The sequence below is a fragment of the Oncorhynchus mykiss genome, chromosome 18 (assembly GCF_057628025.1).
Source record: "Oncorhynchus mykiss isolate SJ-2025 chromosome 18, ASM5762802v1, whole genome shotgun sequence".
Taxonomy (NCBI): domain Eukaryota; kingdom Metazoa; phylum Chordata; class Actinopteri; order Salmoniformes; family Salmonidae; genus Oncorhynchus; species Oncorhynchus mykiss.
The window spans coordinates 77931362-77954559 of NC_143039.1; the positions used below are offsets into that span (position 1 = coordinate 77931362).

The 23198-nt window shown below is 46.4% G+C and overlaps 1 protein-coding gene and 1 long non-coding RNA gene across 2 annotated transcripts; one reads left to right on the forward strand and one right to left on the reverse strand.

The window, feature by feature from the left end:
- Window positions 1–6199: 6199 nt before the first annotated feature.
- On the reverse strand, window positions 6200–8488 carry LOC149975654 (uncharacterized). Its single transcript, XR_016488635.1, has 2 exons — window positions 7436–8488; window positions 6200–7081 (listed from the first exon to the last, which is right to left on the reverse strand). It is a non-coding gene; the product is annotated as an uncharacterized LOC149975654 (long non-coding RNA).
- LOC110496904 (tissue alpha-L-fucosidase) lies at window positions 7061–22504 on the forward strand. Its single transcript, XM_036953665.2, has 8 exons — window positions 7061–8579; window positions 9103–9237; window positions 14470–14607; window positions 14848–14953; window positions 15512–15712; window positions 18245–18435; window positions 19017–19116; window positions 19991–22504. Exons 1-8 carry the CDS (start codon window positions 8218–8220, stop codon window positions 20120–20122), a joined length of 1365 nt encoding a protein of 454 aa, XP_036809560.1. The 5' UTR covers window positions 7061–8217; the 3' UTR covers window positions 20123–22504.
- Window positions 22505–23198: the final 694 nt, after the last annotated feature.

Consider the following 23198-nt stretch of genomic DNA (forward strand, 5'->3'; position numbering starts at 1 on the left):
TCCTTACTAAGACGAAGAGAGAATAGGGTCAAAGAACCAAAGTTCCCTCCCTGAGGTCATCTCAGTTCAGCTGTGTTGGGACAGCGTGTAGTTTTGGGGAGTATGTTGGGTCGGCTGGCTACGGGTAAGGGCTCTGGAGTTTCTCCTGACTGTCTGAACTGGCCAGGAATAACTCTGTGTCCAACAGGTTATAACTAGGATACAGAGTTATTCCTTTGTCCAGTAAGATCATGTTGTCAGGAAAAACTCAGGTCTCCTAGCTCTCTAGGGTGGGAGAATTCTCCACCATACCGGATTTGATTTTACCTTTATTTAACCAGGCAAATCAGTTATTTTACAATGATGGCCTAGGAACGGTGGGTTAACTGCCTGTTCAGGGGCAGAACAACAGATTTGTACCTTGTCAGCTTAGGGGTTTGAACTTGCAACCTTCCGGTTACTAGTCCAACGCTGGAGTTAGGCTACCCTGCTGCTACCCGGATGGGGACACACCTCCAGACCTCCCTCCACCTCTCTCTCCGTCCCTCCATCTCTCCATCAGGTCAAGTTTCCAGGGAGTTTGGGCACACACCAGAGTGGTGGTTTACACTGGGTTATATTTAGGGTTATAAACTTGAATGGCATTGTTACGTGGCTCCATAAATTTCATTTTCAAAAGGGGGCATGGAGGCCTGATCTACGCCTATTCAGTGGTTTCCTCAGGCCCAACACCAAGCCTGTGTGTGTGTGCGTGTGTGCGTGTGTGCGTGTGTGTGTGTGTGTGTGTGTGTGTGTGTGTGTGTGTGTGTGTGTGTGTGTGTGTAGTATGTGTGTGTGTGTGTGCGTGCGTGTGTGTGCCTTTGTGTTCTGCCCAGTTTACCACAGGAAAATCTTTACAACAAATAAGAAGTCCCCCGCCCGTCAGGACTCGAACCCCTCGGTGTGAAACTCCAGAGGGTTTTCAGTGGATTAGGCTGAAAGGGTCGGTGTGAAACTCCAGAGGGTTTTCAGTGGATTAGGCTGAAAGGGTCGGTGTGAAACTCCAGAGGGTTTTCAGTGGATTAGGCTGAAAGGGTCGGTGTGAAACTCCAGAGGGTTTTCAGTGGATTCGGCTGAAAGGGTCGGTGTGAAACTCCAGAGGGTTTTCAGTGGATTCGGCTGAAAGGGTCGGTGTGAAACTCCAGAGGGTTTTCAGTGGATTAGGCTGAAAGGGTCGGTGTGAAACTCCAGAGGGTTTTCAGTGGATTAGGCTGAAAGGGTCGGTGTGAAACTCCAGAGGGTTTTCAGTGGATTAGGTCAGAAAGGGTCGGTGTGAAACTCCAGAGGGTTTTCAGTGGATTAGGCTGAAAGGGTCGGTGTGAATCTCCAGAGGGTTTTCAGTGGATTAGGCTGAAAGGGTCGGTGTGAAACTCCAGAGGGTTTTCAGTGGATTAGGCTGAAAGGGTCGGTGTGAAACTCCAGAGGGTTTTCCGGTGATTAGGCTGAAAGGGTCGGTGTGAATCTCCAGAGGGTTTTCAGTGGATTAGGCTGAAAGGGTCGGTGTGAAACTCCAGAGGGTTTTCAGTGGATTAGGCTGAAAGGGTCGGTGTGAAACTCCAGAGGGTTTTCAGTGGATTAAGCTGAAAGGGTCGGTGTGAAACTCCAGAGGGTTTTCAGTGGATTAGGCTGAAAGGGTCGGTGTGAAACTCCAGAGGGTTTTCCGGTGATTAGGCTGAAAGGGTCGGTGCGCCCTTAAAGAAACGATTTGTTTACTTTCGCTCTGTCCGAAAAAAGAAAAGGAACTAGTTTTACTCCGGAACAAAGGGCAAATAAACATTCCTCAGAGGACAATGTGTGCAGGCGCATAGGAGGGTGCATAGGAGGGTGCATAGGGGGGGGATGCATAGGGGGGTGCATAAGAGGGTGCATAGGGGGGGGGGGTGCATAGGGGGTGCATAGGAGGGTGCATGGGGGGGATGCATAGGGGGGTGCATAGGAGGGTGCATAGGAGGGTGCATAGGAGGGTGCATAGGGGGGGGGTGCATAGGGGGGTGCATAGGAGGGTGCATAGGGAGGGTGCAAGGGAGGGCGCAAGGAAGGGCGCAAGGGAGGGCACATGGGAGGGCGCAAGGGAGGGCGCAAGGGAGGGCGCATAGGAGGGTGCAAGGGAGGGCGCATGGGAGGGCGCAAGGGAGGGTGCAAGGGAGGGCGCATGGGAGGGCGCATGGGAGGGCGCAAGGGAGGGTGCAAGGGAGGGTGCAAAGGAGGGCGCATAGGAGGGTGCCAGGGAGGGTGCAAGGGAGGGTGCAAGGGAGGGCGCAAGGGAGGGTGCAAGGGAGGGCGCATAGGAGGGTGCAAGGGAGGGCGCATAGGAGGGTGCATGGGAGGGTGCAAGGGAGGGCGCATAGGAGGGTGCAAGGGAGGGTGCAAGGGAGGGCGCATAGGAGGGTGCAAGGGAGGGCGCATAGGAGGGTGCAAGGGAGGGTGCATAGGAGGGTGTAAGGGAGGGTGCAAGGGAGAGCGCATAGGAGGGTGCAAGGGAAGGTGCAAGGGAGGGCGCATAGGAGGGTGCAAGGGAGGGCGCATGGGAGGGCGCAAGGGAGGGCGCAAGGGAGGGCGCAAGGGAGGGTGCAAGGGAGGGTGCAAGGGAGGGCGCATAGGAGAGTGCCAGGGAGGGTGCAAGGGAGGGTGCAAGGGAGGGCGCAAGGGAGGGTGCAAGGGAGGGCGCAAGGGAGGGTGCAAGGGAGGGCGCATAGGAGGGTGCATGGGAGGGTGCAAGGGAGGGCGCATAGGAGGGTGCAAGGGAGGGTGCAAGGGAGGGCGCATAGGAGGGTGCAAGGGAGGGCGCATAGGAGGGTGCAAGGGAGGGTGCATAGGAGGGTGTAAGGGAGTGTAACGACGTTCGTCTGTAGGAGGAGAAGCGGACCAAAAAGCAGCGTGGTGGTTATTCATGTTCTTTAATGGAAAACTGAACGATACATGAAATAACTCAAATCTACAAAACAACAAACGGAACGTGAAAACCTATACAGCCTATCCTGTGACAACAAACACAGTGACAGGAACAATCACCCACAAACACACAGTGAAACCCAGGCTACCTAAGTATGATTCTCAATCAGAGACAACTAATGACACCTGCCTCTGATTGAGAACCATACTAGGCCGAAAACATAGAAATGCCCCAAAACATAGAAAAACAAACATAGACTGCCCACCTAACTCACGCCCTGACCATACTAAATAAATACAAAACAACAGAAATAGAGGTCAGAACGTGACAGGGAGGGTGCATAGGAGGCCATGAGGACACAAGCTGCATCTGCCCTGTCCAGAAACAACCCCTAGACCCTTGGCGTAGGTCTGAAATGGAAAGTATAGACTTCAGCTTCCTAACCTGTCTGAATGGACAGACTTCAGCTTCCTAACCTGTCTGAATGGACAGACTTCAGCTTCCTAACCTGTCTGAATGGACAGACTTCAGCTTCCTAACCTGTCTGAAAGTATAGACTTCAGCTTCCTAACCTGTCTGAATGGACAGACTTCAGCTTCCTTACCTGTCTGAATGGACAGACTTCAGCTTCCTTACCTGTCTGAATGGATAGACTTCAGCTTCCTAACCTGTCTGAATGGACAGACTTCAGCTTCCTAACCTGTCTGAATGGACAGACTTCAGCTTCCTAACCTGTCTGAATGGACAGACTTCAGCTTCCTAACCTGTCTGAAAGTATAGACTTCAGCTTCCTAACCTGTCTGAATGGACAGACTTCAGCTTGCTTACCTGTCTGAATGGACAGACTTCAGCTTCCTTACCTGTCTGAATGGATAGACTTCAGCTTCCTAACCTGTCTGAATGGACAGACTTCAGCTTCCTTACCTGTCTGAATGGATAGACTTCAGCTTCCTAACCTGTCTGAAAGGACAGACTTCAGCTTCCTAACCTGTCTGAAAGGACAGACTTCAGCTTCCTAACCTGTCTGAATGGATAGACTTCAGCTTCCTAACCTGTCTGAAAGGACAGACTTCAGCTTCCTAACCTGTCTGAAAGGACAGACTTCAGCTTCCTAACCTATCAGACCGTAAGGTGGAGCTATAATATACTACTGGAGCTATAATATACTACTGGAGCTATAATATACGACTATCAAACCAACCGATGTCCAAATCATTTGGATCTGAACAGCCTAGGGAATAGGGGAGAATAGGCCAGCTGCTCTATCTATCCCACCTCTTAAGAAAAGGCAAGGCGCTCTACATTTGTGAACGGCAAATAACTCAATTTCTGAACTGTAAACAATTTTAAATGGAACAGACCGATTCCCTTATCCCCTAACTGGTTAGATAAAACACAGGCAAGCAACAATCTTCTCTGCACATAGAAGTTCCTCACACGCCATCCTGTAGTGTCGGCAGAAGAAGAGCCGAAGTGGGAGCGATAACTTGGCCCAGAATCTCCTCCAGCAGGTGGCGTTAAATTTTATAGATTTTCTTTTCACCAGTGAGGAGTTTTGTATGGGGGGGGGGGGTCAATAAAAGAGTTGAATTTGTCTAGGAAGAAATGGAATGGTTAATTGCTAGTGTGTTTTTTTTTTGTTGTTGAATGAATAGGAGTTTTGTGATGATTAGGTTGTTGTCAATGTGCTGATATAAGTAGGACACGTGGCATCCCGGCAGCTGTGCGAAAACACACTGGTCATCACTAGTTACCATAGCCACAAAGGCTTAAACCCGGCCTATTTCGAAAATGTATTTTCTTAAAATGTGATTTTAATCATAACCCCACTCTAATCTTATGCCCGAACCCTATCCTAAAATGAAAACCCCAAAGCACATGTTTTGTTTTCAGTATTTTTTTTAATGACATAGCCAATTTAGACTTTGTGGATGTGGTAACTAGTGGAAACCGTTGTGCCTGTTGTTCACACGCGTATCTGCCCTCTCATTGGATATAATGCTCCCACGTGATCTTGCTTCCTCCCGACTGCCTTCCATTTTTTTGAATACATTTATTTTCATTGTTGTTAGAGGGGCCACTGCAGTATCTGGTCAATTTAATGGATCATCTCTGGTGTAGGCTAGGTGTACTCGGCTAACTCAGTGATGCCCTCTAGTGATGACAAAGAAATCTACAGGATAGAGACAGATTTACAAAGACCCACAAAGAATTCCAAAACAATTCCAATTTGGATAAACTCCCATATCTACTGGGTGAAATACCACAGTGTGACATCACAGCAGCAAGATGTGTGGCCTGTTGCCACGAGAAAAGGGCAACCAGCGAAGAACAAACACCATTGTAAATACAACCTATATTTATGTTTATTTATTTTCCCTTTTATACTTTAACTATTTGCACATCATTAGAACACTGTATACCGACATAAACATCATTAGAACACTGTATACAGACATATTATGACATTTGACATGTCTTAATTATTTTGGAATTTAATGTAGGTGTATTGTTTACTGTTTATTTTACTTTTCTTAAATACCTATTTCACTTGCTTTGGCAATGTTAACATACATGTGTCCCATGCCAATAAAGCCGCCTAAATGTAATATTCATTTAAAGTTTTACATGATGTGATTGGCTCAGCGCCTCTTAGCCGCGCCCTAATATTTCTCTCGTCTCTCATTGGCCGAATCTTGTGTCTGTCACACAGAATCTAGAAACATGGGAAATGGGGCGGTGGGTTTTGGGTTGTCACGAGTTACCACAGCCACAAAGTGTTACACTCTGCCTATTTCTACAATTATCTTATTAAAATTATGATTTTAAACACACTGCTAAACGTACGACAATCCACAAACATTGATTTAAGACCAAAATGCTCGATTTTCTTTGTTTTTATGAATATTTCCCGTAGGCAATTTTGGCTTTGTTGCTATAGTAACTAGTGAAAAGCATGTTGTTGTGGTTAGCTAACTAGCTGCCGAGGCTACAACATATCAACCTAGCTATGTGTTTACTTACGACAGCTCTCAACCTGTAGTCAGGTAACGTGTTTTATACGAGTTTAAATGTGTGTCTTGTATGTTCACTTGTACGGCATGTTTGGAAAATGTAATGCTAGCTAGCTATCAATACAGAGGTTTTGCTCTAGCTAACGTTAGCTACATCTGTGATTCTACCAAAAAAAAGACTGGAGTGGAGAAAAACCTTTATCCTAGCTAGCTAGTGTTAGGGTTACGTAAATTCGGATCTGGTATCAGGATAAATATAACAATGAGTCACCGATTGTATACTATGTATTTTTTATTAGCTAAATAATAAATGGCAAATGCAACTTTCGTATTAACGGGCTCACTGTAATACCACGCAGGGCAGTACAGAGAACTGACAGGATGTATGTAAACAGTTGTTCTTATACTGTGATAGACATAGTTCCAACCCGTCTGTTGGCCTATCACAGTAGAGACTGGGCGTGGTTTAAACTTGCCCAGCCTATCGCAGGCGCTCAGGCGGGTCCCCGCCTCTTGGCGCTTCTTGGAGTCCTCCCTCCGTCGATGTACAGATCCTTACTGTTCTGGTATCGCAGCATAGTTAGAACAGTTGCTCAGTTCCTGCTATTGTGTTGTTCAGTATTTTTCCATCTCAGTTAAACCTCGTGATGACCACCCTCCCTATCACAACTTTGTAAGATACAGCAAGTCACACCATGTGCTCAATATTGTTACATACAAACACAAGGACAAAGCATCTGCTGGGCTGTTATCTACAGTTTTGCAACATGCAGGTCACACCATGTTACTCAGTTCTTGTCACACACACAAACAGGCAAGTAGCAAGCAGTTGTTTAATCTCATAATGATGCTCCAGTGCACAAATGCAGACACCTCACACAACCAACATCAGATAATATTTAATCATATATATGCTAATGGCTATAATGTAAAATACAGAATCCAACACTAATTACTACTATATATATATATATATATATATATATATATATATATATATATATATATATATATATATATTTAGTTTAGAGCGTTCCCCCAGAGCCTTCCTATGATTATCAGTTGTGGATCTTCTCTTCAAGGCAGGGTGAAGGTAGGTGAGGGTAGGTGGTTGTAAACAGGGTGGCATGACTAACTGCGACTGGAGTTCAGGCGACTGGGGTGGAAGGTTGTGGTCGGGGGAAAGGAGGGGAAAGGAGAGTGAACTGGCAGAGGGGTTTGTTTACTAGTACATAGAAAGCCCTATCCTTTCTACATATCTCTGCTCACCCTCTCTCTTTCTTATCTCACATTGCTCTCAAACCTTCAAATGATGTCCCTCACTCTCTCAATCACCCACTCACTCACTCTCTCAATCACCCACTCACACTCTTGATCAGACTGAAAGTAAATAAAGTGTCTGAATGACAAGATTACTTAAATCTGCCCCTACACCCTAACCAACATTTATATATATATATATATATATATATATATATATATATAGAGAGAGAGAGAGATTCAAACGTACACTTTTCGGTTCACAATCTGTTTGACAAAATGATTTTCAGTTACAAACTGCTAAAACATCCTGTAGGTCTGTCGGCTGCCTTTTCGTTGTCAGAGCCGAATTGCAAATCACCAAAACAAAGGGACTAATGCAAGTGTGCATAAATCAATCGACTTTAGTCCATGCTGTCAAAAGGCTTCATTCTGCAATAGACTCGTGGACGGGAAGTAACAGCAACCTCATTCCGTTGACAACATTTTAGATAAAAACCGTGCTGCTCTTTATAACGTTTTATAAACTCAGAGGAGCACGGTATCCCTCTCCATTCAACTCCACTATAATCCTGAGGGGAGGTTCTTTACAACATGCATCCAATCCCCTGGCTCCCTCACATAATCCGACCAATCACATGCGTCAATGTGCCGCGGTTCAGAGCGCGGTGACAAGACAGGGAAATGATAGAGATGTTAAATCGCTTTTCTCAAAGCTCTACCCGGAACAGGTTTCAACACAAGTCATATGACCACAGTCATGTGATAGTTTACGGACCAGTGTGATCTACATTTACTGCACATAACGAAATGGTAGTTTCCTCATAATGTTTTACAGTAGATTATGCCTGTAAACCGATATAAAACGTTGCGGGTTAGTTTGATTATTGATATCACCGCTTGTAGACGCAGCAGAAAGACCGCGCCGTCCCGTTTCACCCGGAATAAACTCATAGAACAACTACTTACGTATGATTATTCTATTAACGTTGCAACCTTCACATTGATAAAGCCTCCGTTTTTTTAACAGTAATGTTTGCTCAGGCAAACTGGGTATGTCTCCTGCTCGCCGCGTTGCTGATAGCAATACCAGCAAGCGGGACGCGATACCAAGCGAACTGGGAGAGTTTGGACGCAAGACCGCTTCCTACATGGTACGATGAAGCCAAGTTCGGGATTTTCGTCCACTGGGGGGTGTTCTCAGTCCCCGGGTTCGAGAGCGAGTGGTTCTGGTGGCATTGGCAAGGCCAAAACCCACCCGATCCGAAGTGTGTTAAGTACATGCTGGATAACTACCCGCCCGGGTTCAGCTATCCAGATTTCGCGCCCCAGTTCCATGCCCAGTTCTTTGACCCGGATGACTGGGCTGACATATTCGAGGCTTCCGGTGCAAAGTAAGTCTTATTCAGTTTGTATACCTATATATTTGTCTTATACCAATAGGCAACACAATCTGTAGTGATTTAAAAACGGAAGTAGGTATTGACCCAGCAACACTGCCAAGTTAAATAAAGGTTCAATATATATTTTTTATATAATAATAGTAATAATACAAATGGGGGAAGTGCACTACCACAGTCTGACAGAGGCTGTAGTACAGTATTATGTAACGGATGTGAAACGGCCAGCTTAGTTAGCGGTGGTGCGCGCTAAATAGCGTTTCAATCGGTGACGTCACTTGCTCTGAGACCTTGAAGTAGTGGTTGGTTACCTTTGCTCTGCAAAGGGCCGCGGCTTTTGTGGAGCGATGGGTAACGATGCTTCGAGGGTGACACTTGTTGTGTGCAGAGGGTCCCTGGTTTACGCCCGGGTATGGGCGAGGGGACGGTCTAAAGTTATACTGTTACAATTACAGCCTCTAATTTAAAGGCTCCAGGTCTTTTCCCAGTCTTTACCTGTTCATACTTGTATCTCCAGGTATGTGGTTCTGACAGCGAAGCACCATGAAGGATTCACTACCTGGCCCTCTTCCTACTCGTGGAACTGGAACTCTGTGGACACTGGACCACACAGAGACCTGGTGGGAGACCTGGCAGAGGCCGTACGCAACAGGTAGGATAAACAAGGCACCCGATTGACAGAGAGAGAGAGAGAAGGGTTAAAGTTATCAATAGATGCTGATCTGAGGACAGTTTTTTTTTTGTGTGTGTGCATGTTTTCACCTAATTTTAATTGGATAATGTTACTGGTGGTTGGGGGGTGTAACCCCTGCTCAGACTTTGCATGCATCAACCAATGGTTGCATGCCACGTCATCGACCGTGCCGTTGGGCACAAGATTGCTATAACAAAGTGATGTGCTTAGCTAATACGTAAAATACCTATCCGGGCGTTGAATGCTGTAGTCTTAGCTAAGGCACCTAGAGAAGGGTTGAAACTGTCTATAGACACCGGTCTGTGTTGGGTTTTACGTAGTACTGTCCTAGTTGTTGTATGGGGAGAGTCAGCTGTAATGTGCTGTGTTTATAATAAGCACAGGCTTGTAGCTGACAGCAGAGGTAGTTCTGTATTCAATCCAATGTATTCCATAAAGCCTTTTTCAGCTGTTGTCTCTTGACAGTTCCCTATCTCTCAGCTGTTGTCTCTTGACAGTTCCCTATCTCTCCCAGTATCAGCTGTTGTCTCTTGACAGTTCCCTATCTGTCCCAGTATCAGCTGTTGTCTCTTGACAGTTCCCTATCTGTCAGCTGCTGTCTCTTGACAGTTCCCTATCTGTCCCAGTATCAGCTGCTGTCTCTTGACAGTTCCCTATCTGTCCCAGTATCAGCTGCTGTCTCTTGACAGTTCCCTATCTCTCCCAGTATCAGCTGCTGTCTCTTGACAGTTCCCTATCTGTCCCAGTATCAGCTGCTGTCTCTTGACAGTTCCCCATCTCTCCCAGTATCAGCTGCTGTCTCTTGACAGTTCCCTATCTGTCCCAGTATCAGCTGTTGTCTCTTGACAGTTCCCTATCTGTCAGCTGCTGTCTCTTGACAGTTCCCTATCTCTCCCAGTATCAGCTGCTGTCTCTTGACAGTTCCCTATCTGTCCCAGTATCAGCTGCTGTCTCTTGACAGTTCCCTATCTCTCCCAGTATCAGCTGTTGTCTCTTGACAGTTCCCTATCTCTCCCAGTATCAGCTGTTGTCTCTTGACAGTTCCCTATCTGTCAGCTGTTGTCTCTTGACAGTTCCCTATCTCTCCCAGTATCAGCTGCTGTCTCTTGACAGTTCCCTATCTCTCCCAGTATCAGCTGTTGTCTCTTGACAGTTCCCTATCTCTCCCAGTATCAGCTGTTGTCTCTTGACAGTTCCCTATCTGTCAGCTGCTGTCTCTTGACAGTTCCCTATCTGTCAGCTGCTGTCTCTTGACAGTTCCCTATCTCTCCCAGTATCAGCTGCTGTCTCTTGACAGTTCCCTATCTGTCCCAGTGTCAGCTGTTGTCTCTTGACAGTTCCCTATCTCTCCCAGTATCAGATGTTGTCTCTTGACAGTTCCCTATCTGTCCCAGTATCAGCTGTTGTCTCTTGACAGTTCCCTATCTCTCCCAGTATCAGCTGTTGTCTCTTGACAGTTCCCTATCTCTCAGCTGTTGTCTCTTGACAGTTCCCTATCTCTCCCAGTATCAGCTGTTGTCTCTTGACAGTTCCCTATCTGTCCCAGTATCAGCTGCTGTCTCTTGACAGTTCCCTATCTGTCAGCTGCTGTCTCTTGACAGTTCCCTATCTCTCCCAGTATCAGCTGCTGTCTCTTGACAGTTCCCTATCTGTCCCAGTATCAGCTGTTGTCTCTTGACAGTTCCCTATCTGTCAGCTGCTGTCTCTTGACAGTTCCCTATCTGTCCCAGTATCAGCTGCTGTCTCTTGACAGTTCCCTATCTGTCCCAGTATCAGCTGCTGTCTCTTGACAGTTCCCTATCTCTCCCAGTATCAGCTGCTGTCTCTTGACAGTTCCCAATCTCTCCCAGTATCAGCTGCTGTCTCTTGACAGTTCCCTATCTGTCCCAGTATCAGCTGCTGTCTCTTGACAGTTCCCTATCTCTCCCAGTATCAGCTGCTGTCTCTTGACAGTTCCCTATCTGTCCCAGTATCAGCTGTTGTCTCTTGACAGTTCCCTATCTGTCAGCTGCTGTCTCTTGACAGTTCCCTATCTCTCCCAGTATCAGCTGCTGTCTCTTGACAGTTCCCTATCTGTCCCAGTATCAGCTGCTGTCTCTTGACAGTTCCCTATCTCTCCCAGTATCAGCTGTTGTCTCTTGACAGTTCCCTATCTCTCCCAGTATCAGCTGTTGTCTCTTGACAGTTCCCTATCTGTCAGCTGTTGTCTCTTGACAGTTCCCTATCTCTCCCAGTATCAGCTGCTGTCTCTTGACAGTTCCCTATCTGTCCCAGTGTCAGCTGTTGTCTCTTGACAGTTCCCTATCTCTCCCAGTATCAGCTGTTGTCTCTTGACAGTTCCCTATCTCTCCCAGTATCAGCTGTTGTCTCTTGACAGTTCCCTATCTGTCCCAGTATCAGCTGCTGTCTCTTGACAGTTCCCTATCTCTCAGCTGTTGTCTCTTGACAGTTCCCTATCTCTCCCAGTATCAGCTGTTGTCTCTTGACAGTTCCCTATCTCTCCCAGTATCAGCTGTTGTCTCTTGACAGTTCCCTATCTCTCAGCTGTTGTCTCTTGACAGTTCCCTATCTGTCCCAGTATCAGCTGCTGTCTCTTGACAGTTCCCTATCTGTCCCAGTATCAGCTGCTGTCTCTTGACAGTTCCCCATCCCTCCCAGTATCAGCTGTTGTCTCTTGACAGTTCCCTATCTCTCAGCTGTTGTCTCTTGACAGTTCCCTATCTCTCCCAGTATCAGCTGCTGTCTCTTGACAGTTCCCTATCTCTCAGCTGTTGTCTCTTGACAGTTCCCTATCTGTCCCAGTATCAGCTGTTGTCTCTTGACAGTTCCCTATCTGTCCCAGTATCAGCTGCTGTCTCTTGACAGTTCCCTGTCTCTCAGCTGTTGTCTCTTGACAGTTCCCTATCTCTCAGCTGTTGTCTCTTGACAGTTCCCTATCTGTCCCAGTATCAGCTGTTGTCTCTTGACAGTTCCCTATCTGTCCCAGTATCAGCTGCTGTCTCTTGACAGTTCCCTGTCTCTCAGCTGTTGTCTCTTGACAGTTCCCTATCTCTCCCAGTATCAGCTGTTGTCTCTTGACAGTTCCCTATCTCTCCCAGTATCAGCTGTTGTCTCTTGACAGTTCCCTATCTCTCAGCTGTTGTCTCTTGACAGTTCCCTATCTGTCCCAGTATCAGCTGCTGTCTCTTGACAGTTCCCTATCTGTCCCAGTATCAGCTGCTGTCTCTTGACAGTTCCCCATCCCTCCCAGTATCAGCTGTTGTCTCTTGACAGTTCCCTATCTCTCAGCTGTTGTCTCTTGACAGTTCCCTATCTCTCCCAGTATCAGCTGTTGTCTCTTGACAGTTCCCTATCTCTCCCAGTATCAGCTGTTGTCTCTTGACAGTTCCCTATCTGTCCCAGTATCAGCTGCTGTCTCTTGACAGTTCCCTATCTCTCAGCTGTTGTCTCTTGACAGTTCCCTATCTCTCCCAGTATCAGCTGCTGTCTCTTGACAGTTCCCTATCTGTCCCAGTATCAGCTGCTGTCTCTTGACAGTTCCCTATCTGTCCCAGTATCAGCTGCTGTCTCTTGACAGTTCCCTATCTGTCCCAGTATCAGCTGTTGTCTCTTGACAGTTCCCTATCTCTCCCAGTGTCAGCTGTTGTCTCTTGACAGTTCCCTATCTCTCCCAGTATCAGCTGTTGTCTCTTGACAGTTCCCTGTCTCTCCCAGTATCAGCTGTTGTCTCTTGACAGTTCCCTATCTGTCAGCTGCTGTCTCTTGACAGTTCCCCATCTCTCCCAGTATCAGCTGTTGTCTCTTGACAGTTCCCTATCTCTCCCAGTATCAGCTGCTGTCTCTTGACAGTTCCCTATCTCTCAGCTGTTGTCTCTTGACAGTTCCCTATCTGTCCCAGTATCAGCTGTTGTCTCTTGACAGTTCCCTATCTGTCCCAGTATCAGCTGCTGTCTCTTGACAGTTCCCTATCTCTCCCAGTATCAGCTGTTGTCTCTTGACAGTTCCCTATCTCTCCCAGTATCAGCTGTTGTCTCTTGACAGTTCCCTATCTGTCCCAGTATCAGCTGCTGTCTCTTGACAGTTCCCCATCCCTCCCAGTATCAGCTGTTGTCTCTTGACAGTTCCCTATCTCTCAGCTGCTGTCTCTTGACAGTTCCCTATCTCTCCCAGTATCAGCTGCTGTCTCTTGACAGTTCCCTATCTCTCAGATGTTGTCTCTTGACAGTTCCCTATCTCTCCCAGTATCAGCTGTTGTCTCTTGACAGTTCCCTATCTCTCCCAGTATCAGCTGTTGTCTCTTGACAGTTCCCTATCTCTCAGCTGTTGTCTCTTGACAGTTCCCTATCTCTCCCAGTATCAGCTGTTGTCTCTTGACAGTTCCCTATCTCTCCCAGTATCAGCTGTTGTCTCTTGACAGTTCCCTATCTGTCCCAGTATCAGCTGCTGTCTCTTGACAGTTCCCTATCTCTCAGCTGTTGTCTCTTGACAGTTCCCTATCTCTCCCAGTATCAGCTGCTGTCTCTTGACAGTTCCCTATCTGTCCCAGTATCAGCTGCTGTCTCTTGACAGTTCCCTATCTGTCCCAGTATCAGCTGTTGTCTCTTGACAGTTCCCTATCTCTCCCAGTGTCAGCTGTTGTCTCTTGACAGTTCCCTATCTCTCCCAGTATCAGCTGTTGTCTCTTGACAATTCCCTATCTCTCCCAGTATCAGCTGTTGTCTCTTGACAGTTCCCTGTCTCTCCCAGTATCAGCTGTTGTCTCTTGACAGTTCCCTATCTGTCAGCTGCTGTCTCTTGACAGTTCCCCATCTCTCCCAGTATCAGCTGTTGTCTCTTGACAGTTCCCTATCTCTCCCAGTATCAGCTGCTGTCTCTTGACAGTTCCCTATCTGTCCCAGTATCAGCTGCTGTCTCTTGACAGTTCCCTATCTGTCCCAGTATCAGCTGCTGTCTCTTGACAGTTCCCCATCCCTCCCAGTATCAGCTGTTGTCTCTTGACAGTTCCCTATCTCTCAGCTGTTGTCTCTTGACAGTTCCCTATCTGTCAGCTGCTGTCTCTTGACAGTTCCCTATCTGTCAGCTGCTGTCTCTTGACAGTTCCTTATCTCTCCCAGTATCAGCTGCTGTCTCTTGACAGTTCCCTATCCGTCCCAGTATCAGCTGTTGGTTTTTGTGCTCGTCTGTTCACAGGTCGCTGCACTATGGACTCTATAACTCCCTGTATGAATGGTTCAACCCCCTCTACCTGGCAGACAAGAAAAACAACTTCACGACACAGGACTTTGTCTTGAAAAAACTGCTGCCTGAGCTTTATGACATGGTCCTAAGGTAATTTAGGCCAGAATAGGTCTACTGTGGATACTAAAAAAAACACGTTTTTTGTATATATATTTGTTATATTATTATGGCTGAGATGGAAGGCACAGTATACTATGTTGTAAGTCTATCTCCGTCATATATATGTAAAACAGGGCTGAAGGTCTTATAGCTGGGCTTAGATGATCATATATGACGCAAACAGATACCCCTTCACTCATTTTCCCCTCACCGGTCTCTCCTGTGGTCCAGCTACAAGCCAGAGTTGATCTGGTCCGATGGGGACTGGGAAGCTCCCGACACCTACTGGAACTCAACAGAATTCCTGGCCTGGCTCTACAACGACAGTCCCGTTAAAGTGAGGACTTCCTACCCATCGTCACCTAGGTCGGCCGCGTCCCATATGCAACCCTATTCTCCTACATAGTGCACTATTATAGGGCTCTGGTCTAAAGTAGTGCACTATATAGGGAATAGGGTTCTGGTTTAAAGTAGTGCACTATATATAGGGAATAGGGTTCCATAGGGCTCTGGTCTAAAGTAGTGCACTATATAGGGGATAGGGTTCTATAGGGCTCTGGTCTAAAGTAGTGCACTATATAGGGAATAGGGTTCTATAGGTCTCTGGTCTAAAGTAGTGCACTATATAGGGAATAGGGTTCCATAGGGCTCTGGTCTAAAGTAGTGCACTATATATAGGGAATAGGGTTCCATAGGGCTCTGGTCTAAAGTAGTGCACTATATAGGGAATAGGGTTCTGTTTGGAACGTTAAACACCTATTGACCACCTTGAAATATGTGTGTTATAGTGACCAAATCTGCCTCCTCTGATAAATATACCGGTAAACTTGCATTTCTGTCTGTTCACTCGTTTGTCTCTGATTGGCTGTCATTTGTATCACCCCTCCCCCTCCAGGATGTGATCGTGACCAATGACAGGTGGGGGGCAGGGTGTTACTGTAAACACGGTGGCTACTATAACTGTGCAGACAAATACACCCCTGGGGAGCTGCCCAAACACAAGTGGGAGAAGTGTCAGTCTGTAGACACACAGTCCTGGGGTTACCGCAGGACCATGAGGCTCTCTGAACTGATGGATCTGCCCAGTATCGTACAGGTGAGAGAGAACCCACGTACTGCACTGATTCACCCCTGTACACTAGTCAGGTAACCAAAGGTGTCATCTGAGGTGTCATCTGAGGTGTCATCTGAGGTGTCATCTGAGTGAGTTTCAGAGAATATGAACGTCATCTGTTACTAGTAAATTATTGATTTCATGAACCTTGTTTCTAAAGCTACATAAGTTCACGTGGGCTATTTTTAGCACCTTATTTTTTTTAGGGAGACATAAATTAGGTGCCTTACATTGTGTCTACCATCGCCCCTGGTGTAATGTACATTTGCTTAAGCATTATGACAACTCTGGTTCACAATGGTAGGGATTAACTGAGCTGGGTTTGGGTCATTGATAAGTCCTTGTCTCAACACAGCCTTATAATGCTGTGAATGTAACGCAGGTATCCTGGATCCTATGGTAGGGATTAACTGAGCTGGGTTTGGGTCATTGTCTCAACACAGCCTTATAATGCTGTGAATGTAACGCAGGTATCCTGGATCCTATGGCAGGGATTAACTGAGCTGGGTTTGGGTCATTGTCTCAACACAGCCTTATAATGCTGTGAATGTAACGCAGGTATCCTGGATCCTATGGCAGGGATTAACTGAGCTGGGTTTGGGTCATTGTCTCAACACAGCCTTATAATGCTGTGAATGTAACGCAGGTATCCTGGATCCTATGGCAGGGATTAACTGAGCTGGGTTTGGGTCATTGTCTCAACACAGCCTTATAATGCTGTGAATGTAACGCAGGTATCCTGGATCCTATGGCAGGGATTAACTGAGCTGGGTTTGGGTCATTGTCTCAACACAGCCTTATAATGCTGTGAATGTAACGCAGGTATCCTGGATCCTATGGCAGGGATTAACTGAGCTGGGTTTGGGTCATTGTCTCAACACAGCCTTATAATGCTGTGAATGTAACGCAGGTATCCTGGATCCTATGGCAGGGATTAACTGAGCTGGGTTTGGGTCATTGTCTCAACACAGCCTTATAATGCTGTGAATGTAACGCAGGTATCCTGGATCCTATGGCAGGGATTAACTGAGCTGGGTTTGGGTCATTGTCTCAACACAGCCTTATAATGCTGTGAATGTAACGCAGGTATCCTGGATCCTATGGCAGGGATTAACTGAGCTGGGTTTGGGTCATTGTCTCAACACAGCCTTATAATGCTGTGAATGTAACGCAGGTATCCTGGATCCTATGGTAGGGATTAACTGAGCTGGGTTTGGGTCATTGTCTCAACACAGCCTTATAATGCTGTGAGAGGATCCAGGAACCCAAATTATTTGGGTGGATCCCATCCTTATAAAACGAGCTTTGTTTTCCAGAAGGTATCAACATTGTCAGTACATGTTTACACCCACAGAGCTGCAAAAGTCTGTTATGGAGGGATAACAGTCTGCTGAACCGTTCAATGCCACCATTTAGGGAGGGCACAGGGACAGATATTATGGGGTGTTTGGTATCAAGCAGAGACCCAATCAGTTCTTTAATTCCCATCTTCAGTACACGTGTTAGTAACTAGTATAGACAGTACACCTGGTAGTAACTAGTATAGACGGTACACCTGGTGGTAACTAGTATAGGCGGGACACCTGGTGGTAACTAGTATAGGCGGGACACCTGGTGGTAACTAGTATAGGCGGTACACCCGGTGGTAACTAGTATAGGCGGGACACCTGGTGGTAACTAGGATAGGCGGTACACCCGGTGGTAACTAGTATAGACGGTACACCCGGTGGTAACTAGTATAGGCGGTACACCTGGTGGTAACTAGTATAGACGGTACACCTGGTGGTAACTAGGATAGGCGGTACACCCGGTGGTAACTAGTATAGGCGGGACACCTGGTGGTAACTAGGATAGGCGGGACACCTGGTGGTAATTCGTCGGGTCATGGACTCCACAATGTGTCAAAACCGTTCCCGTGTTGACTCCAAAATTTCCCACAGTTGTCTTAAGTTGTCCTCTGGGTGGTGGACCATTCTTGATACCCACAGAAAACTGTGGAGTGTGAAAAACCCAGCAGCGTTGCAGTTCTTGACACAAACGGGTGCGCCTGGTACCTACTACCACACCCTGTTCAAAAGGCACTTTAATATTTAGTCTTGCCCATTCACCCTCTGATTGGAACACAGACACGATCCGTGTCTCAATTGTCTCAAGGCTTAAAAATCTGATCATGACCCCTCCCCTTCATCTACATGTATCCTCCCCTTCATCTACATGTCTCCTCCCCTTCATCTACATGTCTCCTCCCCTTCATCTACATGTCTCCTCCCCTTCATCTACACTGATTTGAAGTGGATTTAACAGGTGACACCAATAAGGGATCATAGATTTCACCTGGTCAGTCTGTCATGGAAGGAGCAGGTGTTCCTAATGTTTTGTCCGTTCTGTATGGTTGCAGTGATTTAGATTAGAAATGAGAGGCCTAATGTCAGTGGAACGTACATCTTCATACATATGCCTTGCAGTCTGTCTGGGCCGACTGCATGTTCTGACCCTCCTTGTTCTCCTCTCCAGGACCTTGTCCAAACAGTGGCCATGGGGGGTAACTATCTGCTGAATGTGGGTCCTACCCCCGACGGCATGATCCCCCCAGTGTTTGAGGAGAGGCTGAGGGGCATCGGGGCCTGGCTGGAGGTCAACGGAGAGGCCATCTACTCCTCCAAACCCTGGAGGCTCCAGACTGAGAATGCCACCGTACCTGTCTGGTAGGAGAGAGCGAAGGTGGTGATGGGGGTTCTAGTGGTGTTTGTTAAGGAATGGAGGGGATACAAGTGGATGCAGGGTTTTGTTTCAGCCTGGCATTAACACATCTGATTCACTGACTCCTAAGGTATCTGCTAAGGAGGGCTTTAAAAGTAATGTGTTGAATATCTCTATCTCTCTCTCGCTCCCTTCATTCTAATCTCTCTCTCTCTCTCTCTCCCACCCTCTCTCTATCTCTCTCTCGCTCCCTTCATCCTCATCTCTCTCTCTCGCTCTCTCTCTCTCTCTTGCTCCCTTCATCCTCATCTCTCTCTCGCTCCCTTCATTCTAATCTCTCTCTCTCTCTCTCTCTCTCTCCCCCCCCTCTCTCTCTCTCGCTCCCTTTATCCTCATCTCTCTCCCCCGCTCCCTTTATCCTCATCTCTCTCCCCCTCTCCCTTTATCCTCCCCTCTCTCCCCTCTCTCGCTCCCTTCATCCTCATCTCTCTCCCCTCTCTCGCTCCCTTCATCCTCATCTCTCTCCCCTCTCTCGCTCCCTTCATCCTCATTTCTCTCTCGTTCCCCCCTTTCTCTCTTGTTGTAGGTACACCTCCAAATACTCCAGTGTGTTTGCTGTCTTCATGACGAAACCCACTGTGTACACATTCCACCTGTCTGAACCTATCACAGTAGAGAGCACCACGGTGAGTGGAGTTGAACCTATTACAGTAGAGCACCACGGTGAGTGGAGTTGAACCTATCACAGCAGAGACAGTAGAGCACCACTGTGAGTGGAGTTGAACCTATCACAGCAGAGACAGTAGAGCACCACTGTGAGTGGAGTTGAACCTATCACAGCAGAGAGCACCACGTGAGTGGAGTTGAACCTATCACAGCAGAGAGCACCACGTGAGTGGAGTTGAACCTATCGCAGCAGAGAGCACCACGTGAGTGGAGTTGAACCTATCGCAGCAGAGAGCACCACGGTGTGAATGTTATGTCAGCTGTTATAATTCCAGTAATGTATGGAGTGTAGATCCATAAAGAGTTTGAGTAGGAGTGTTGATCTAGGATCTGTCCATATAATCTGATACGTTATGATGTAAAAGGCTACACTGATCCTAGATCAGCTTGAAATTATTCTTCATAAGGTCTGTGGCCATATGTCTGAAAGATCTTTCAGACATATGGCCACAGACCTTATGAAGAATAATTTCAAGTGAAGTCTTCGCCTAGCCACTGACTTTTTCTGCTCTCATCTCTCCCCTGCTCTCCCTCTCTTCTCTCCCCTGCTCTCCCTCTCTTCTCTCCCCTGCTCTCCCTCTCTTCTCTCCCCTGCTCTCCCTCTCTTCTATCCCCTGCTCTCCCTCTCTTCTCTCCCCTGCTCTCCCTCTCTTCTCTCCCCTGCTCTCCCTCTCTTCTCTCCCCTGCTCTCCCTCTCTTCTATCCCCTGCTCTCCCTCTCTTCTCTCCCCTGCTCTCCCTCTCTTCTCTCCCCTGCTCTCCTTCTCTCCTCTCCTCGCTTCTCTTCTCTCCCCTGCTCTCCTCTGCTCTCCTTCTCTGTTCTCTCCTCTCCCAGGTGACATTATTGGGGAACCTAGAGCCTCTGAGATGGGCTCCTCTTCACCCCCGGGGTCTGATCATCCTCCTTCCTGAGTTACCCCCAACCCCGGCCCAGGCCTGGATCCTCAAACTGGATGGGGTCAAGTGATCTGGGGTGATAACCAGCCTCCTGAATAGGCCTTTAGCTACTGGTGAGCAGTGAAGGTACTCCACGAGACTAGTTGGAATGAAATAAATACATTTGTATTTTAAGAATGACCTGGAATGATTGTGATGTGATATTAGTTGGGCTAACTTTGTGTAATTGGCGCCATGTTGACACCAGATTTGAAATGATCGAATATAATTCAATGATGCAGTTGGGGCGGCAGGGTTGCCTAGTGGTTAGAGCGTTGGACTTGTAACCGAAAGGTTGCTAGATTGAATCCCCCGTGCTGACAAGGTAAAAATCTGTTGTTCTGCCTCCTGAACAAGGCAGTTAACCCAGCTGTTCCCCGATAGGCCGTCATTGTGAAGAAGAATGTGTTCTTAACCGACTTGCCTCGTAAAATAAAGGTAAAATAAAGGTTAAATAAAACGTTCTGCGGAGCAAAACCATTGTAAAGAATTCAGAACCTCTGGGAGAAGCTTTATGGAACAAACAAGTTGAATCAACTTCGCTTAGCTTTGGAGAAAGGAGAAAAGATGAAAAGATTTTTCCTGTGATTTTTGTATTTTGTTTCTACGCTTTTGTGTTTGTTTATTAGACTTATTGCTGTTTATTGTGATTTTGATTTTTAATGTTTTTTTTTTTTTTATCCATTTGGACGGAATCATTTCGGAAAGTTTTCAGACCCCTTCCCTTTTTCCACAAATAAAACATTTTAGTCATCAATCTACACACAATACTCTATAATGACGAAGCGAAAAAAAGGTTAGACATTTTCGCAAATGTATTGAAATGGAAAACAGAAATACCTTATAATTATTCAGACCCTTTGTTATGAGATTCTAAATTGAGCTCAGGTGCATCCTGTTTCCATTGATCATCCTTGAGATGTTTCTACAACTTGATTGGAGTCCACATGTGGTAAATACAATTGATTGGAAAGGAACACACCTGTCTATATAAGGTCCCACAGTTGACAGTGCATGTCAGAGCAAAAACCAAGCCATGAGGTTGAAGGAATAATCCGTAGAGCTCCCAGACAGGATTGTGTCGAGGCACAGATCAGGGGAAGGGTACCAAAACATGTCTGCAGCATTGAAGGTCCCCGAGAACACAGTGGCCTCCATCATTCTTAAATGGAAGAAGTTTGGAACCACCAAGACTCTTCCTAGAGCTGGGTGTCCGGCCAAACTGAGCAATCGGAGGAGAAGGGCCTTGGTCAGGGAGGTGACCAACAACCTGATGGTCACTGAAAGAGGTCTAGAGTTCCTCTGTGGAAATGCTTGTCCTTCTGGAAGGTTCTCCCATCTCTGCAACACTCCACCAATCAGGCCTTTATGGTAGAGTGGCCAGACGGAAGCAAGTCCTCAGTAAAAGAAACATCACAGCCCACTTGGAGCCCACTTTGCCAAAAGACACCTAAAGACTCTCAGAATCAAGATTCTCTGGTATGATGAAACCAAGATTGAACTCTTTGGCCTGAATGCCAAGGGACATGTCTGGAGGAACCCTGGCACATTTCCAAGGTGAAGCATGGTGGTGGCAGCATCATGCTGTGGGGATGTTTTTCAGCAGCAGGGACTGGGAGACTAGTCGGGATTGAGGCAAAGATGAATGGCGCAAAGTACAGGGATCCTTGATGAAAACCTGCTCCAGAGCACTCAGGACCTCAGACTGGGGCGAAGCTTCACCTTCCAAAAGGACAACGACCCTAAGCACACAGCCAAGACAATGCAGGAGTGGCTTCGGGATAAGTCTCAATGTCCTTGAGTAGCCCAGCCAGAGCCCGGACTTGAACCCGATCGAAAATCTCTGGAGAGACCCTGAAAATAGCTGTGCAGCGACGCTCCCCATTCAACCCGACAGGGCTTGAGAAGATCTGCAGAGAAGAATGAAGAGTAACTCCCCAAATATAGATGTTCCAAGCTTGTAGCGTCATACCTAAAGTACTGAGTAAAGGGTCTGAATACGTGTGTGTGTGTGTGTGTGTGTGTGTGTATGTGTATATATATATATATATATATATATATATATATATATACACACACACACGTAATAATGTAAATGTGATATCAGTTTGAAACATTTTATGCATTTGTAAAAATGTCTAAAACCTGTTTTTTGCTTTGTCATTATTGGTTGTGTGTAGATTGAGGAGGGGGGGGGTTTAATCAAACAATTTAATCGTTTTTAGAATAAGGCTGTAACGTAACAAAATGTACTTTCCGAAAGCACTCTATGTTCCTCTCCTGTGAAGATTTATGTGTGTCTGTCGAGCTTCTGTTTAAAGATGTCATGATGATGGAGGTGGGAAATGAACATAAGCCACTTTTTAAAAAAAAATTTTTTATGACTGAATAAAGAAATAGTTGATTAACTGAAGTGAGACAAAGGAATGTTTATCATTTTAAACAATCAAAACTCACAACAAAACCATTTTTTGTATTTTTACAAAAACAAACAAACATGTTTAGTCTGAGGAGTCAGCATCATTTGTCGTGAACCCAACAGAGCGATTAGTAAACTCCCCAGGGGATAGTTTGTTCTGATGGGGGACACCTGCTAGATACTGGATGTGTTTAGTGCCTTGAAAAAGTATTCATCCCCCTTGGCATTTTTCCTATTTTGTTGCATCTGTAATTTAAATGGATTTTTATTTGTATTTCATGTAAACAAACACAAAATAGTCCAAATTGGTGATGTGAAATGAAAAAAAATAACTTTATATTAACTTTTATATTAAATAAAATGGAAAGTGGTGCGTGCATATGCATTCACCCCCTTTGCTATCAAATCAAAGTGTATTTGTCGAATACAACAGGTGTAGTAGACCTTACAGTGAAATGCTGAATACAACAGGTGTAGTAGACCTCACAGTGAAATGCTGAATACAACAGGTGTAGTAGACCTTACAGTGAAATGCTGAATACAACAGGTGTAGTAGACCTTACAGTGAAATGCTGAATACAACAGGTGTAGTAGACCTCACAGTGAAATGCTGAATACAACAGGTCTAGTAGACCTCACAGTGAAATGCTGAATACAACAGGTCTAGTAGAATGTTAAATGCTAACTT

Coding starts and splice junctions, on each gene's coding strand:
- LOC110496904 (XM_036953665.2), top strand. CDS start 8,218: ATGTTTGCTCAGGCAAACTGGGTATGTCTCCTGCTCGCCGCGTTGCTG. Junction 8,580..9,102: donor TTCGAGGCTTCCGGTGCAAA/GTAAGTCTTATT, acceptor TTGTATCTCCAG/GTATGTGGTTCTGACAGCGA. Junction 18,436..19,016: donor AATGCCACCGTACCTGTCTG/GTAGGAGAGAGC, acceptor CTCTTGTTGTAG/GTACACCTCCAAATACTCCA.